Here is a 16,981-nt window from a genome sequence, read left to right as displayed (position 1 = left end):
CACCACCGTAGAGACGAACATGGTGATGGTGAGGGTGGATGGGCTGCCGCCCGAGGAGCTGTGCCAGCACCTGCAGACCATGAGCGCTGACGAGGTGGCCCAGACTGGCCACGCGGTGCGCGTGCTGCTGTTCCCCTGGACTGAGCGGTCAGTGCGAGCCGTGTGGCACCGCGACGTCTCTGCACAGGACACCGAGCTGGCGCTGGGAAAGTGGGCGTTCGTGCTGAGGGCCCTGAGGATGGGGTGATGGACCCTGTGCCCTGGGTGGGATGGAGGGAGGCGGGGAGTGGAGGTGTCCCCAGGGAGTGGGTGGGAGGAGAGGCAGTAAAACAACACCCCTGTCATCCGCTGGTCTCCGTGGACCCCTTCACTTCCATGACACGTGGGGTGAGGCCTTCCACCTGTTCATCCGGCAAACCTCACGTGCCCCTGTGTCCGGGACAGGGGCCCAAGCATGCAGGGACAGGTGGGACCCCATGCTGGCTCTCCCAGCACAGCCCAGGAGGCAGCCACATGGCTCATGAGAGCATCTTGGGGACCTGCAGGAGGAAGTGTGAGAGGACACAGAAATGGACACTGGTATTGGGTGGCCTAGTAGGGGGCTGGGGCATTACCTTGCAGTCATCTAATCTGTATTTACCTTTTTAAACAATAAAATTTTTTTGCTTATGAAATAATATGTCATTGCTGCACATAATTTGGGACAGGATCTCCTTTCTAGCAACTCCTGGGGTAATTTAATTTAGGCAGACTCAGTGGTTAAGACCACCCTCCTGCTGAAGTTAACAAGAAGACCTGGGCCCTGAGCCAGAGTCCCTTCCTCCTCCGGCCAGACTGTCACCAAGACAGTTGGGGGGAAGGGGTGCCCGAGAGACCCCCTTGTGGGCAGACAGGCAGGGGACGGAGCGGCCTCTCAGCGCTGCTCTGGGAGGAAGGGGTGTGGCCCCTGGGTCTGAGGGGAAGGGGTCACGCGGGGGAGGGGCAGCCGGTACCTTCGCAGATGCGCCAGAGCCGCGAGTGGGAAGAGAGCTCCCCGTGGCCGCTGTGGTTGCCGGCGTCCGCCACCTGCAGGAGGTACTCACGGCGGCACCAGCAGCGCAAAGCTGAGCAGCGCGCCCATCGGGCCTTGCGGGTCGGGGGTGCAGGGATCGGAGCGGAGCCGGGTATGGGGGAGAAGAGGGAGCCAGGGGGTGAGGGGGAGCTGGGGGCTGCGGAGTGGGGGGAGCACGGGAAGCCGGCACTTAGGGGGTGGAGAGAGCCGAAAGTGGGGGAGACGGCGTTCTGGAACCTGGGGGAGTAGGGCCAGGGAGAAGGGCTGGGGGGCACTTGGTGAGCAGGGCCGGGGAGGGGGCGCTGGGAGCGGGGAGTGAGATGCGGGAAGCCGAGCGGCAGGCGGGCGCTCCCGAGGCTCTTCTGGGTGCAGTGCCCCTCCAGTTCGCCGGGAACTCCCACCCGTCGGTCATCGCCGTGATAGCCCACCGAGCTCGCCCCTGAGCTGTGTTCAAACGCCAGCATCCCCAGCGAGCTGGCTGCTGGCTCTGGGTCCCTGGGCAAATTTCTTAATTTCTCTGACCCTCCGGTTCTTCAGCGCCCAGATGGCCAGGCTGAGGAGGGAGGGTGGGGCATGAAATGGCCCCGGGCGGGGTCTCAGCAGGTGGCCTGAATGGTGAGAGGCAGCCCACCACCACCCCAAGCACACACACACACACTGGGGCACTTGGCTGCTGGTTGGCCCTGCGTCCTGGTCTTAATCAGTCTCCAGGACCGGCCACCAGAGGGATCTGATGAACTGGGTGGGCTGGTGAGGGGCTACAGAAGGAAGGAGTCTTGCTTCCTTTCAGCTCCAATTACAAAGGCCGGCCTCTGCCTGTCCATCACTCACGCACAAACATAAACGAAGCTTCTCCTAGGACTGGTGTCAGGTGCTAGTGGGGTGGCAGGCAGAGGGGCCCCCACCAGAAGCAGACCCGTGACATGTGTGGGACGGACAGGCCGGGGCTGTCACAGGGAGGCTCTCTGGGGTTCAATCTTGGGAGACGGGAGGGCCTCCTCTCCAGGTCCCTGGACTGTCCATCGCTGTCCCCCTCCCCTGATGCAGGGCAGAGACGGGGGTCAGAGGCCTCACTGAGGGTGATCCTTCTCAGACAAGCAGCTTCTCGACATAGGGTCATCCCAGGGCTCTCATTTCTAAGTGTTTGGTTTTCTCAGCCCCCTTTTCTCTACCAGGCTCTTCTAGGTTTGAGGAATATAATCAGGAGGTGAAAGCGGTCCTAGCAAAGTTACTGAAACCATAGAGAGGCATGGAACCGTGTGGTATCATGCAGGCCACGCGTCGTCCTCACACCACACCCAAGACAGGCTTGGGGCACGCGGCGGGGTTGGGGTGGGAGTGACCCTAGCTGTGGCGGTCTCGGTACCCTCTTTCCTGACAGCCCTCTCCCAGCCGCTGCTCTGGAAGCTGGGTGCCAGCCAGCGGCCCTCCTCTCTCAGGGGGTAGTGGGCCTGGAATGTGAAAGAATCCAGGAGGCAGACAGAGAAAAGCAGGTGCTCAGGGAGTAGCAGCCATCTACAAAAGCAGGGTGGCAGGTGGTGGTGGGAGTGGGGAGGAGGGGAGAGTGGGGTGGAGCTGGAAAAGCAGGTAATGACCCTAACACACACCTCACAATATGACAGAGATGGACGCTGCTTCTGTGTGTGTTTAAGCTCCGATCGTGACTGTGTTTAGGGAAAACGAGAGGAACCCTGGGGCTGCACGCTTCACACGCTTCCTCCCAGTGCCCCTGCCTCCCCGCCTGAGCTTGTTTGAAAGGGTCTCCTTTGCACCCCATAAAACTTAAACAGAGCAGGATTCAGCTGTCAGGGCCAGCGACAGGTGCTGTTTGAGGCCACCGTGCCTCCAGAGCCCCACGTCTCTGTAGAGGAACGGACGTGTATCCCGCTCGTGTTGCAGTGTAGATGGCCAGGTGAGCAGTCCACTCCCTGTTGCTTTAAAGCCCTGGTTCAGGGTTTTAAACCCCAGATGTGTAAGTCAGAGCCACTGACTGGATTGTCCCCAGACAGTGGGTACTGGTCCTTGAGAGGCTACTTGGATGAATTCCGCCAATCTACTTCTCTTGAGATGGATCCAAATTATACTGTAGCCCAGTGAAAAGGTACCACTTAGAATGACCCATTATTTTTCATTATTCATCCTCCTTTCATCAATTTGCAATCCAGAACTTGTGAGCACCAAGCCTGTCACCAGGCTGTCGGGACCTCTTCAAAGCCAGCATCAGACCACTACCACCAAAATCAGGGGCAGGCGTGATCTTTGATAGAAGAAATCCCAATTACATGTGACAAAACAGGGCTGCAGCCAAGCCTCTTTCCTTTAAACTTACATTGAACTAACTCACAGAAGCTGAAAGAACAGGATGCCTGAGTCCAGTGACAGGCCTCCTGCTCCAGGCCGATGACGCCATAAATGGCCTCCAACGCAGGACTGGGAAACAGCAGAAACCACTGGCGAAATTACTGTGAGAGTAATTGGCAAACATCCTCCAACAGAAAATGAACCTTCCTAAATCACCCTTCCCGACAGGTCAACTCCTCCACTCAGGGTGCATTATGAAGCGAATTCATCCTGGTAGATTCTTCTAGTCAAAACCAACCCTTCTAAAGGGTTCTCAAACGATTGGGGTCACAGGTGGGAAGCACTGATGTGCAGGGCGGCAGCCGCATGGCTGGTCGCACTCATCCCCCAGGACTCACAGGCCTATGAAGGGCTCATCGTGGCCGCCTTGACAGGCTTTGCTAAGAGGGAAACAGGGGCAAGCCACCCCTCCCCCTCATCACAGAATGCACCTGCTGTCCCCAGAATGGACACTCCCGTTCCCTCTGCCTGGCACATCTTTCCCTTCTTCATTCATCTGGCAGCCTCCTCATCATTCCTAGACAAGCAGAATGCTCTGAGAGTTCCTTGTCATCTTCTTGGTGCTCCCACGGACACACTCATATGGCTACTAGGTGGCCTGTATCTTCCCACCATTCAGAGAACAAGGAACCCGTGAGCTCACTGCAGGAGGCTTCAAGCCCTGGACATAGCACCCGGTGAACAACAGGTGCTCAAGTGTCTGAGCGAACAGATGGACAAACGTCACCACCTTGGAGATCATGTGGAAAACTGCCACAGAAACCTAGGCCCCAGTTTGGTCCCAGCCAGCTGAAAATCGGCTCAAATGCTGTACGCTGGGCCAGCGGAGAGAAAACCTACAGCTCAGTTGGCTCTTTGCTTCAAGAGCTAGATTCACCCAGGGCGAGACAGGAACTCCCTGGCGATGGTAAGGCTGGCTCAGAGCTCGCTGGGCTGTACCGCTCACCTCCTCTCAGCTCAGGCCTTAGATGCTGGAAGCGACTCCAGACGCTGTGCTGTAGTTATGACAGGAGAGGTTGGGCGAAAAGTACTAGCTTTTTGACTTTACGACTTCCTGTGAACCTTAGTTCAAAATAAAAAGTTAAAACTTGTACAGTGAGGATCCATGGAGCCTCAGGAGGCGGGTGTCAGTTTATATGAGGGCTTTTGTGACAAAGCTGTCTGAAAAATGGAATGGGGACGGTTTATAGCACTAGCCCCCTGGGGTCAGGCCATTGCCAACAGCCATCCCCCGCTGCACCCCCTCAAGGCTGGGCACTGTCATTAGACAGTGAGGGCCCAGCTCTGGGGATAGACAGCCTGGATTCAAATTCCAACCTGAATGCTTACTAGTTGTATGATCTTGGACAAGCTATTTCACCTTTACAAATCTCCATTTCTGCATCTAAAAATTGCGGGTAAGATCACATTAGACTTTACTGGCAATTGTTATTTCTTTTTAAGTGAGTACAACCTGCAAAGAATGGTCAGCATCCCAAGGGGGTGCCAACCTGCAGGCGATGGCTGGCTGGTGCTCCATCTTTCCCAGCGCTGAGAATGGAAGATCCCGATTCCCCAGGCTGCCCACAGGCTCTGACCTTGTCACACCTGACACCCTTAACCACCAGTTACAACCCTTCCAGACTCCCACCGACTTGGAGAACCTGAGAGGCAGACACATATTCGAGAGAAGGTCGAGGCTGTTGCCCTTAGCAAGGGTCTTAGACTTCATTAATAGATGTCTAGGAAACTTCCCGACGCTGGCAGCCATTAAGGTCCAGCAATAAATATGGTTTTTAGAACAAAAGTTTCTAGAAGAGGAAATGTGTAAGATGGCCTGAGGGGTCGGCCCCAGCTTTGCCTTGCTCCACAGCACAGCTCCACAAAGCTGCGAACTGTAGCAATACCCACTGTGCAAAGGAAACTGAGCACAAAAAACATTTTCTCAGCTTCTCTACAAAGCCAGTGTGTAAGGACCAGTTATTAAAGTGAAGTATCCATTTACAGATTGGCACAAATGTCAAAAATAAGCAGCTGAGGTGAATATAAAGGCGGGAGTGCTTTTTTCCCCGTAACAAAAACCCCTGCAATATTCTCCAAACTTGGAGGGAAAAATTCATTTCACTCTCTGACTGAGGTGTGGCAGAAAAACCTAAGTCTGAGGTGCACTTTTCATAGCTGGTCTATACATGGAATGAGTCCAGATGACACAAACAAATGGTTCTGGGTTCAAGTGGCTCTTGCAGAGGAGTCCAAGGCTGGCTCCGTCTCTCTGCGAGGACTCATCCCTCCCCGGCAACCGCTGGGGCAGGAAGGATCAGTTGGCAGGCTGAGAAGGGACCACCACCAAAAGCCAACAATATTTTAAAAGCCCAGTAGGGTCTGAAGTGTTTGAAATGAAATAGTTTTTATTCTTGGCAACTACCAAGATGACCCCCAGAGGTTTCCAATAGGACAGTAACAATCCACCCTGCAGCTTAACCTCATGAAGGAGGATGAAATCAAATCTATCATCTTAACATCGGGCCTCAGCCCTGCATGAGCCAGCCTCGGGGAGGAGAGCAGGGTACCCGTGCGGAGGTGGTGACGTGGAGAATGCGGCACAGATGTGCAGCAATGGAGACCCAGCCATTCAGGGCTGACAGATCGCCTGCAGCAGCCCACCAAGTCTCCACAGCTTTGAGCCAAGTCATTTAGAAGGGATTCCGGCCACCGCATTGTTCTCGGGGAGGAACAGCCAGTGTGCGCCCTCCAGCTCACTAGGGCTAATTGTGCAGCAATTTCATAAACGACAGTTTCTGCTAGATGTTTCCTGCTACTTTACCTTGTCTCCAAATCCATCTAAAATTCACACTGGTGTCCCCAATGACTAAGAAAGGCTTTGCACTTTTAATTGTAGTTTGTCCTGTTCTGTGAAATAATAATTCAAACAAAACAAAGAAAACATTGCAGAATCTTAGGAGGGGCTGAGGGCTTTGTCTCAGTTCCTCTCCTCCTCAAATGAAAACCATGTTTCTACAATAAAAAAAGCCAGCTGAGACAACAAGGTTCTAGGATCCCCACATTACTGGTGAGGAAACTGCAGCTCCAACTCAACAGGCGCCAGTCCCAAAGCCCACAAGGCAAGCACACCGTTGGAGGGCACAGTTAGGGCCCGGAGTGGGTGTCCCACATGCCTTTTTTACAACTGCTCCAACTCTCTGCTTAGTCCGTGCTGGTGTTGAAACTCAGATATCACTGAATTTGTGATCTTGCAAGACTGCAAACAACATAAATGACTCATCTATTTTTTTAAGAAGTTTTCCCCAAAGAGGTTTTCCAATCCACTTTTTAAATTAATTTATTCCTTTGGGAAGATTCACATTAGAAAGACAGCGGAATTATCAGCTGCCCAATCCACATCATTAATGGGAAGTAGCTATTTGAAGAGTATTAGAAATATTAAGAACAGGAACTCCTTCCTTGGATTTTTCATCCCACCCCTGCCTGCTGTGTCCATGGATGACAGCTGGTCCAGAGCAAAACTTCCCAAGAAGAATCCCCTCTGTGTGCCCTGCTAACTCCAGAGGAAGAAGCAGTGAGCCAGGCTTCTGGAAAGTTCCTTGTCTGGCACAGAGGACAACCTTCTCCTCGTCTACTACAGAGAAATGCTGCAAACTTTCCACGTGCCGCTGGAGGTGAAGAAGTATCTTCAGCTGACCTCAAAAGCAAGGGGCCAGCTCTACTCTCAAGACATCAGTCCTTCTGCATCCGCTCCACCCCGCTAGCTGCTCATGCTACGGTCATGGAAAGGGCTCTTACACAGATCAAGTCCAGAGGCAGAGTCTAGGGTCTAATCCCATAGCTCCCCCTTGTCAACCTGAAAATCACAAGATGGGATGGCGAGGAACACCCCACACACAGCGCACTTTCAGAGGCGTGGCAGGGATGGGTCTGTACAATCCACCTGGGAGGAAGGGAGCTGCTGAGACACCACAGACCTGATGGGGTAAAAAGGTATGGTCACAGGACCTGCAGATGTCAACGTGAGATAACACAGAGCACCTGGAACATGAGAAGTGCACACAATAAATGGAGATTATTACGCAAATGAAATTTAAAATGGCATTCTTAATCCTGTTTGTCCAGTCACAATGGACCAATGATCGCATTCACGCATCACATCTCAGCTGGACAGCCAGTCGTTAGTGTGAAGCCCATACAGGTCACTGTAAAAGGGCTCTACCCACGTGGACAAACTTCTCCCCTCACCCTGCTAAGTCCAGGAATCAATAAAGCAAAAACTACCAAAGAGAAAAGAGAGAATCCGTCACTGTACTTAGCACCAGCTGTACAACAGAAATAGCCCCTGGCACCGCCTTCAAGAAAAAACCCAAAAATACAGGTAAATATTCTAATTTCAAAATGTTGATGTTCTCCTTTCCTAAGGCACAGTTAAGAGGCCCCAGAGGAAAGCTGGTAATGCGGAGGGCTGTGCCTTGGAAAGGATGTGTCTGTGTCCCTGTGGGGCAGTGACGGTGGGGATGGCGTCACTCCGAGGCAGCTAGCTGCTCAATGGCACAGCGGACTTTCTTTGCAGTTTCTTCAAATTCTTTCTGCTTATTGTTGGTTTCCTTTGCCTGGAAATAAAGAATAGACAAATGAAACTGAAGCTCTAGGCATGCTCGAATAGAGATACCCAGCTATATGGGGTAAATATCCTCATTCACCTCATCTGCCTCTCTCTCTCTCTTTTTTTTTTTTGGGCCATGCCGCTCAGCTTGTGGGATCTTAGTTCCCCAATCAAGGATCAAACCCAGGCCCCAACAGTGAAAGCGCCGAGTCCTAACCACTGGACCGCTAGGGAATTCCCCTCAACTAGCTCTCATTTGAGCTGTCCCACAATAATTATAAAAGAAAACACTGATGGACCGCTTTGCTTGTACCAAGCACCATTCTACCTGCTTCACACACCCTAACTCACTCACTGTTCCACGTCCCCATGAGGTAGGTGCCACCTTTATCCCCATTACACAGATGAGGATACCGAGGTCCAGAGTAGCACCCAGCTCAGGGTTACCAGCCAGTCTGTGGCAGAGCCCTGCTCTTCCCCATTACCCTACATTGCTTCTGAAGCTCCCACAGCAAGTCCGGAGCCCTCCACTTGTTCACTTAAACAGACGCTGTCAAGCATCAGCGTGCTCCTCAAACAGAGAAACCTTCCACCTGCAGCAGCTCTCTAAATCTGGCTTCCAACCTTTCATTCTGCTAAGTGCTCTCTCCAGGGGGACAAATGACAATCACATTAGCAAATCCAGAAACCTCCTCCCTAATTTTCACTCTCCTGATTTCTCTGCCACATTAAAAAACAAACAATAGATTTTTATTGGGTTAAATGTTTTCTAATAAGAAAAACAATAGAGGTAACTTGTTTTCAAAAGAAGGCGGCAGCGATGCAGTAGCAGGAGCAGAGAGCACGTGTTGCACTCCAGGGTCAGACCCTGAGCCCGGCTCTACCTCAGCCACACACGTGCCCAGCGTCAGGCCCAGATGGCTGCCTGACCAGTGGTCCTGTCGAACTGACCAGCAGCATCTCAATTAAATGCAGGGTCTCAGAAATTCACAGCATCACGACAAACAACACTTGTTCCTTGGGCTTCCCTGGTGGTGCAGTGGTTGAGAGTCCGCCTGCCGATGCAGGGGACACGGGTTCGTGCCCCGGTCCGGGAAGATCCCACATGCTGTGGAGCGGCTGGGCCCGTGAGCCATGGCCGCTGAGTCTGTGCATCCGGAGCCTGTGCTCCACAACGGGAGAGGCCACAACAGTGAGAGGCCCGCGTACCGCAAAACAAAAACAAAAACAAAAAAAACACTTGTTCCTCGTTTTCAGTATTTGTAAACTGCAACACGTAATTATCTCACCTGGATAAACGTTTGCCTTAAATCTGTGTGCTGCAATCCCATAACTGACTTAATAAATGGTTTAAAAGATCAGCTCCCAACCTTATTTCCACCCCACGGTACAGTAGAGGTCTGCATGCCATCCCACCTCCAGGAGGGATGTACCCTAGAGGGGCCATCCAGGAGCTCTAGCAGGAAGCAGACAGGCCTCTGGTTATGCCCATTCCCTGCACTCTGACCCCAAACCTTACTGTCCACATCCATTCACATGCAAATGTGCCTAGGGACACAAGGGGACCTGAATTTTTATATCAGTGATAAATTATTTGCAACAAACCTCACAATTGGGTGTCACTCTAGAGCAGCCCTGTCCAACAGAATTTTTTGCAATGATGAAAATGTCCAATTGTCTGCACTGTCCAGTAATGTAGTCACTGGCCACATGTCGCTAATGAGCAGATAAAATGCTGCTAGTGCCACTGAAGGACTGAATTCTAAATTTTCTTTGATTTTCTTTTCTTTCTTTTTTTCGGCTGCGCCGCGTGGCTTGCAGGATCTTAGTTCCCCGACCAGGGATCGAACCTGTGCCCTCGGCAGTGAAAGCACGGAGTCCTAACCACTGGACTGCCAGGGAAGTCCCCCCAAATATATACATTTTAAAATGATCTGGGGGACTTCTCACAGCTTTCTCACAACTGTTCCTGAAGTACACAAAGCTGGTCTTTCACCTAGAACAGGACTGGCAAACTACGCCCTATGGGACACATCCATCCAGCCCATGGCCCATTCTTAACCCAATGGCTAAGAATGCTTTTTACATTTTTAAACACTTGCGGAAAAAAACAAAGAAAGAATAATCTCTAACAGAAACCCTGTGGCCCACGAAGACTAAATACTTACCATCTGTGGCACTTCACAGAAAACGAGCTGACCCCTAACCTCGAAGGCCCTCCCTATAGCCCCCTTCCCAGTTCCAGCACTGCAGTTCCCAAGACCTCCATCGAATATACCGCTTTACTGACCACTGATTTCTTCTCACTTCCTGAAAAAATTTTCAATTTTGTCCTTAGCATTTAAAAGGTACCATATTAGACAGAACTATTTATATTGATCTCTAAAAAGGAATACGATTTTCAAGCTGAAAAGGACCTCAGAAACCACAGGAGTCTATCCTCCATTTTACAGCAAGGAAACTACGACCAAGACTGGCCTAAACTCACAAAGTCTATGAGTGGCAGAGATAACTGGTACATCTGGACTCCCTGCCCAGGGCTTCGCTAAAAAGAAATTAAACACCTGAATATTTACTCTCTGTAGAGCTGCCAGATTTAGCATATAAAGATAGAGGATGCTCAGTTAAATTTGAACATCATATAAACGAGTAATTTTTTAGTCAACAGCCATACAAAATGTGAGATATACTAAAAAAATGACTCCTTGTGTACCTGAAATTCAGACTTAACTGGGAGTCCTGGTTTTCTCTGGCAACCTTAATTCTCTACAGCCCAGGCTGCTTGGGAGCTGCCTCTTTGTGGACTCACGGTTTCACTCTTCCAATAAGCCAGTGAACCTGTGCAAGAGCCTCAGTTCGCCTGCAGAAATCCCTTCAAGGTCCAGTAGGACTGGTGCTTCCTTCTCCCAATACACATAATGCCCCTTTCCCAATATGCTCTCTACTCTGTGTCCCCAGACCCTCTGTTCCCACCACTGCTAACACATGAACACACCCCGTATAAATGAGCTACCATCTCAGTTGTCACTAAAGGCAGAAATGCCAGCCCAGCCATCACATGTCCCACTACCAGAGGTAACCGCACACTGACGACACCTCTACTCGGGATACGTTTTTCTCTCTGCACAACCCCAAGGCCACACTCCAGGACAACAGATGCTTTTCTATCCTTTTATATCCTCACACACACACCTCAGAGGGGCTTAGGAAGTGCTTACTGAGGAGAAGCGTCTATGCAGTGCTTGTGACGGGCTAGGGAGTTTAGTACTAAAGATGCTGAACAGGATTTGCGCTTGGTTCTTATTCCCAGTAATACATACAATTTTGTTCTTGGCTCTTTCTTTATCCAGTTTTAAAAATTCGCTGAGGGTTAATTCTTCAAACTGCTTCTTGACAGAAAGGAAAGCACAACCAGATGAATGCTTTTTATGTTCTTCTCTAGAAAAAGCAACACGTGAGCGGGTCAACAGAGAAAATTCAGGTAAAGGGAGAAAGGCAACAGTTTGTTACCACCAGCCCCCCTCCCCACCTCACAGACACACCTGCTGTGCTTCAGGAGCAGAGTGTGAAGTCTGAAGTGGACGGAACCAGGGCCAGGACCCACATTCCCACACAACTTGTCTCAGCACCTTCTTGCTCTGTGGACTCCCCCCAGCCCCACCCATATCCTGTGGCTGATGTAGTCTACCTGGAGTCTTTTAGCAATTAGTAGGTAAAGTGTTACAGAGTATAAATCCAAAGGTATCACATGTCAAAGCCCTGAAAATCCTCCAGGAACCATTTGCAGTTGTCTCATCTCACTCGAATTATTACATAATCTGTTGGTTTGGAAAAAGGGCACCACTGACCCAGTTTCTCCAGTGAATTCCTCTGCCTCATACCATCATTCTGTGCATTCGGAATTATCCCTGCAAGCGGATAGCACTATAACGAGAACAGTCTGGGGAATTCCCTGGTGGTCCAGTGGTTAGGACTCCACGCTTTCACTGCTGAGGGCCCAGGTTCAACCCCTGGTTGGGGAACTAAGATCCCGCAAGCCGCGCGGCACGGCCAAAGAAAACCAAAACAAAAACCAGAACAGGCTGGAACGAACACCCAGCCATGCAAATTCCAAAAGGACAGCCAATAGTAACTATAATCTGAAAATATTATAGCACTTGGAAATTCACTCCCATGAATACAACCAGTATCTCCCGTGATACCTGGTATGATCACCATATCACCCCAGTCAATACTGGGTCATGAGAGCAAACATTAGGGAAAACAGCAACACTCTTCTTGCCAAGAAGAGAAACAACTCCGGTGATTCTCCAGGGGGAAAAAAAATTCAAGCTGTGGAAGCAATTGATTCTGACAGGGGAAAAAACGGTGCGGGAAAAATGTGGCATTACATTACGGGAATATTGTTGTCTGTATGAATATATGCACACAATAAAAAAAAAAAAAAGAAACGATGCCCTAAAGAACAAAATCTAAAACAAAACTGAGCGTACTACTTTAAGGGGTGGTTTTTGTGCTATATGAATTATAGTTCAATAAAGCTTCAGGGATTCCCTGGTGGCGCAGTGGTTAAGGATCCGCCTGCCAGTGCAGGGGACATGGATTTGAGCCCTGGTCCCGTTAGATCCCACAGCCGCGGAACAACTAAGCCCGTGTCCCACAACTACTGAGCCTGCGCTCTAGAGCCCGTGAGCCACGACTACTGAGGCCCACATGCCACAACTACTGAGCCCACGAGCCACGACTACTGAGGCCCACATGCCACAACTACTGAGCCCACGAGCCACAACTACTGAGCCCGCGTGCCACAACTACAGAAGCCCGCGCGCCTAGAGCCCGTGCTCTGCAACAAGAGAAGCCTCTGCAACAAGAGAAGCCACCGCAATGAAAAGCCCGCACACCGCAACAAAGAGTAGCCACCGCTTGACGCAACTAGAGAAAGCCCACGTGCAGCAACGAAGACCCAACGCAGCCAAAAACAAATAAATAAATTTACATTTAAAAAAAGCTTCAGATTTAAAAACTCTGAAACAAGAAAGGCACCTGGACATCCCTAAGTCACAACAGGATCTGCTCCAGTATTCTGTCTAACCTGAAAGGTATCAAGCACCTACAACTAGCCTTTCTTCAACACTCCACCCAGAAGGACATTCGGCCAAATCAGATTTGATTAGGTTGAAAGCATCACCAAGGTGCCAGCAGAGACTCATCCTTTACAGCAGCTGTTTAGGGCACAAACGAGGTTGGAAAGCCGTAGGTCCTTCAATAATACTTCGAAATTCAGATGTTTGGGGGGGGGGAGCCCAACTCAAAACAAACGGTCCCGATGGAACGGGGGAACCCCGGAAGCCCAGCGAGGCTGGCCTGAGGTACTTACATAGGGTCGTCATCTGGCTCCCAGCCTTCCAACTCCTTGAAGCAGAAGAAACACTGAGCCAAGTCGGGCTCGTTCTCAGTGGGACAGTGGATGAAGCCGGCCGCGGCCATCTGCAAAGGAGAGCTCGGCTCAGGCCCCAGAGCGGAGGGGTTCCCCCGAGATCCGGGAGGCCACAGAGGGGCTAGAGCCCGCAGAAGGGGTCGCCCCAGGGGCCCGGGAGGGACGGGAGCGCGCGGGAGGGGTCACCCCTGGGGCCCACAGAGGGGCCGGGGCCCGCGGGAGGGGTCGCCTCAGGGCCGGGGGCGGGGCTCTGGGGGCGGGACGGGCCTGGGGGCTCCGGGAGGCTGCGCGGACTCACTCGCTCAGGCGTGCAGGCGCAGCCCTCCAAGAAGGGCCAGTTCTTAAATGTGGAGACACGATGGTCCTTGAGGTAGAGCTGCCAGGCCGGGGGCAACGACGGGGTACTCATCCCGCCGCCGCCGAGCGGTGCCGCGATTCAAATCCGGCGGTTGTCGGCCGCCGCGGGGCATGTCGGGAACGCGCCGCCCGCGTCCTTCTGGGAAATGGGAAGCTGGGCGGCGCGGGGTGTGCTGGGAGTTGTAGTCCTCCCGCTACATGTCTCTGCTTCTGCTCACCAGGCACCGACCCAAGCCCGCCTCGAGCTTACTCCCATCCCAGCTACTTGCAAACAGTGGTAGGAAGAGGAGTGGAGAATGGGCGGAAGTGCCCGTGATAGTTTCAAGGAGTGGCGCCTGCCGAGCACAAATGGATTAAGCCCTTTCAGCGTGCAAACTCTTATTGTTTTTGTGGGTACCCCACTCCTGGAATTGCCTAGTGCCAGCTTCCCCAGCCAGCCCTTGTGCCGTCCGGGTTGGAACATGTGCTGAGGCACGTCCATCTAGAGGCCACGTATCCTCCAGGGGAAAGACGTCCCATAGATGAAGCACACAGCTAAACCTCCACCCTCGCTGGAGTGAGCTGTTCACTCGTCTCTTTTATCAAGTCTTTTCACTGAAGCTTCCTGGAAGTCCAGAAATTGACCCTTGGAGCTTTGTTCTTCCCTTTCCACCAGAGTTCCTCAGGAGTTAGATATCCCTTCTAAGTCCCTGCCCCAAACAGACGTGCGGGTGGGGGTCAACAGAGGTGAAGCAATGTGTGGAAACAATGCCCACTGCCCTCCAGCCAGGAGACCTGGGTGTCCTATCAGGGAAGTGGGATTGGAATGTGACTCCAGGAAGTGAACAGCCTAGGATAATCCGCCTGGATAATAGAAATGAGAGCCCAGGGAGCGGGCACCTGCCTGTAGGCACAGCCAGACTGGGTTCAGAGCAGGACTGTGTAGCTGGTGCCTAGCCTCATGCAGACACCCGGCTCAGCCTTCCAGCTCTATGAACCTGACTTTAAGTGGTTTTTATGGAGGTTTCACAGGCTTGGTTGATCAAATCATTGGCCTTTGGTGATTAATTGAATCACCAGCTCCTCTCCACTCTCTGAAGATTGGGAGGGTGGGGCTGAAAGCTCCAAGCTTCTAACGAAGGCTTGGTCTTTCTGGCCACCAGCCCCAGCCAGAAGCATCTAGGGGTTGCTCATTAGAACAAAAGACGCTCCTATCACTCTGGAGATTCCAAAGGTTTTTTAGGAGCTGTGTGCCAGGAATCGGGGACAAAGACCAAATATATATTTATCACAAAGGCAAATTTGCATTTTTATGTGAACTTTCTGGATTTTCAAATAGTTGGCAACAAATCCTGATGGATACTGTGATGATCAGACAAAACTGTTTTGAGATCATAAAATATCAATGCTAGATATTACCTTATGGCCATCTAGTCTCACCAAAACTTTTGTGAACACATTTTTCCTCTACTGTAAGAGTGACACATCAACGCTGTAAAAGCAAAAATCATGCAATGGGAAGGAAGTCTTCCTCTCCCCAAAGACCTCTAGCAGAAAGAAACTTTTCAGCAGTTTCTATGTATACTTCCAGATGTGTGTGTGTGTGTGTGTGTGTGTGCGCATACACCACTTGGCATCCTGTCTTTTCAGGTAACAGCACATCTCAGCTTTATCAGCACCTAGAGATCTCAACACGTTTTATAATATCTGCATGGTGTTTATTGGATGGTCTACCCTAATTCCAATTAACCAATTTCCCATTGGGTATCTCCAATTTTTTTTTTTTGCTATTATGAATTTTACTACAGCAAACAGACACAAAAACATGTGCAACTATGCCTGTAGCATAAACATCTGCAAGCAGGATTGCTGGGAAAGTGTGTGTGTGTCTTTTCAACATTTTTTAATATTGCCAACCTGTCCTCACAATCATCAGACCAGGACATGGTTTGCTCCATCTTGCCTGGGTGGATGTTGACCCTGCCTTTTTCATCCTAGGATATTTTAATCAGAGTTCTATCAATACTGATAGCATCTGTATAAAAATATATATCTTCCAGGGAATTCCCTCGCGGTCCAGTGGTTAGGACTCGGTGCTTTCACTGCCGAGGGCACAGGTTCAATCCCTGGTGGCGTGGCCAATAAATAAATAAATAAACAAATAAAAAATATATCTTCTGGATCAAACACCATCAGGTTAACGTATTTCTGTGATTCATTTTCTATTTGGCACCAACATATTCCAACTTTTACCATTTAAATTTTTATTTTACTGAAAACTTCAGCTGCTTAGGTCTTTTCCATGAGGTTTTTTTTTTTTTTCCAATTATCTATTTTTGGCTGCGTTGGGTCTTTGTTGCTGCGCGCAGGCTTTCTCTACTTGCAGCAAGCGGGGCCTACTCTTCGTTGAGGTGTGCAGGCTTCTCATTGTCATGGCTTCTCTTGTTGTGGAGCATGGGCTCTAGAGCACAGGCTCAGTAGTTGTGGCACACTGGCTTAGTTGCTCTTCGGCATGTGGGATCTTCCCGGACCAAGGCTCAAACCCGTGTCCCCTGCATCGGCGGGCGGACTCTCAACCACGGCGCCACCAGGGAAGCCCTGGATATTAACCCCTTACCGATCATATCATTTACAAATATTTTCTCCCATTCAGTAGGTCGTCTTTTCATTTTGTTGATGGTTTTCTTTGCTGTGCAAAAGCTTTTAAATGTAATTAGGTCCCATTAGGGTTTTTTTGCCTCATTACATTCTTATCCTAAAAGACCCAAAGAATCCAGATAAAGCCAAAACACCCCCTCCTCATGTTCCCAATGCCACTTCCCTCCCCAGAGGGGAGCAGAGGTGTTAGGTGTGGAGGCTCCCCAAACTTTTTCTCTGCATTCACACACTTGTGTGCACACACAGAAACATGTCATTTTGTGAGTATTAGGTAATGCTGTGGAGATGGTACTATATTGTATCGTTGAGCATCTTGCTCTTTGTCAGGTAATAGTATGTCTTGGAGATGTTCCTCCGTTATAAACACAGACCTCTTTCTAATGATGGTCAGCTGCTCAGATGTACTTACTTCCTACTGATGAATATTTAGGCTATTACCTATTTTTGCTATAATCAGTCATTCTTGAACTGCTAGCTATTCAGAGTGGGCGAGAGAGGGGTGTGGTGGATGGTGGGTGGACCCAGCTGGCTCCTTGGGAACTGAATG

At 50.7% G+C, this 16,981-nt stretch overlaps 2 protein-coding genes across 2 annotated transcripts in view; one reads left to right on the top strand and one right to left on the bottom strand.

The window, feature by feature from the left end:
- The window catches only part of LOC308607057 (uncharacterized protein), a 3,906-nt gene extending 3,658 nt beyond the window's left edge, over nucleotides 1–248 (top strand). Inside the window, 1 exon segment of the mRNA XM_081218649.1 lies at nucleotides 8–248. Within this exon segment, the coding sequence (XP_081074775.1) occupies nucleotides 8–247 (240 nt within the window). The 3' untranslated portion in view covers nucleotide 248.
- Nucleotides 249–6,713: 6,465 nt separating this feature from the next.
- Nucleotides 6,714–13,905, bottom strand: BIRC5 (baculoviral IAP repeat containing 5). Its single transcript, XM_081218819.1, has 4 exons — nucleotides 13,739–13,905; nucleotides 13,381–13,490; nucleotides 11,324–11,441; nucleotides 6,714–8,010 (listed from the first exon to the last, which is right to left on the bottom strand). Exons 1-4 carry the CDS (start codon nucleotides 13,847–13,849, stop codon nucleotides 7,921–7,923), a joined length of 429 nt encoding a protein of 142 aa, XP_081074945.1. The 5' UTR covers nucleotides 13,850–13,905; the 3' UTR covers nucleotides 6,714–7,920.
- Nucleotides 13,906–16,981: the final 3,076 nt, after the last annotated feature.

The sequence above is a fragment of the Mesoplodon bidens genome (assembly GCF_964165515.1).
Source record: "Mesoplodon bidens genome assembly, chromosome: 19".
In the NCBI taxonomy this organism is placed as follows: domain Eukaryota; kingdom Metazoa; phylum Chordata; class Mammalia; order Artiodactyla; family Ziphiidae; genus Mesoplodon; species Mesoplodon bidens.
The sequence above is the reverse complement of the archived record's forward strand: the minus strand, read 5'-3'. Positions and strand labels throughout refer to the sequence as shown.

Excerpts from the sequence above, each read along its gene's own strand:
- BIRC5 (XM_081218819.1), bottom strand. The coding sequence starts at position 13,849 with ATGAGTACCCCGTCGTTGCCCCCGGCCTGGCAGCTCTACCTCAAGGAC. Across the intron at positions 11,442-13,380 it reads GAGCCAGATGACGACCCTAT|AGAAGAACATAAAAAGCATT; the intron begins GTAAGTACCTCA and ends TGCTTTTTCTAG. Across the intron at positions 8,011-11,323 it reads AAAGAGCCAAGAACAAAATT|GCAAAGGAAACCAACAATAA; the intron begins GTATGTATTACT and ends CTTTATTTCCAG.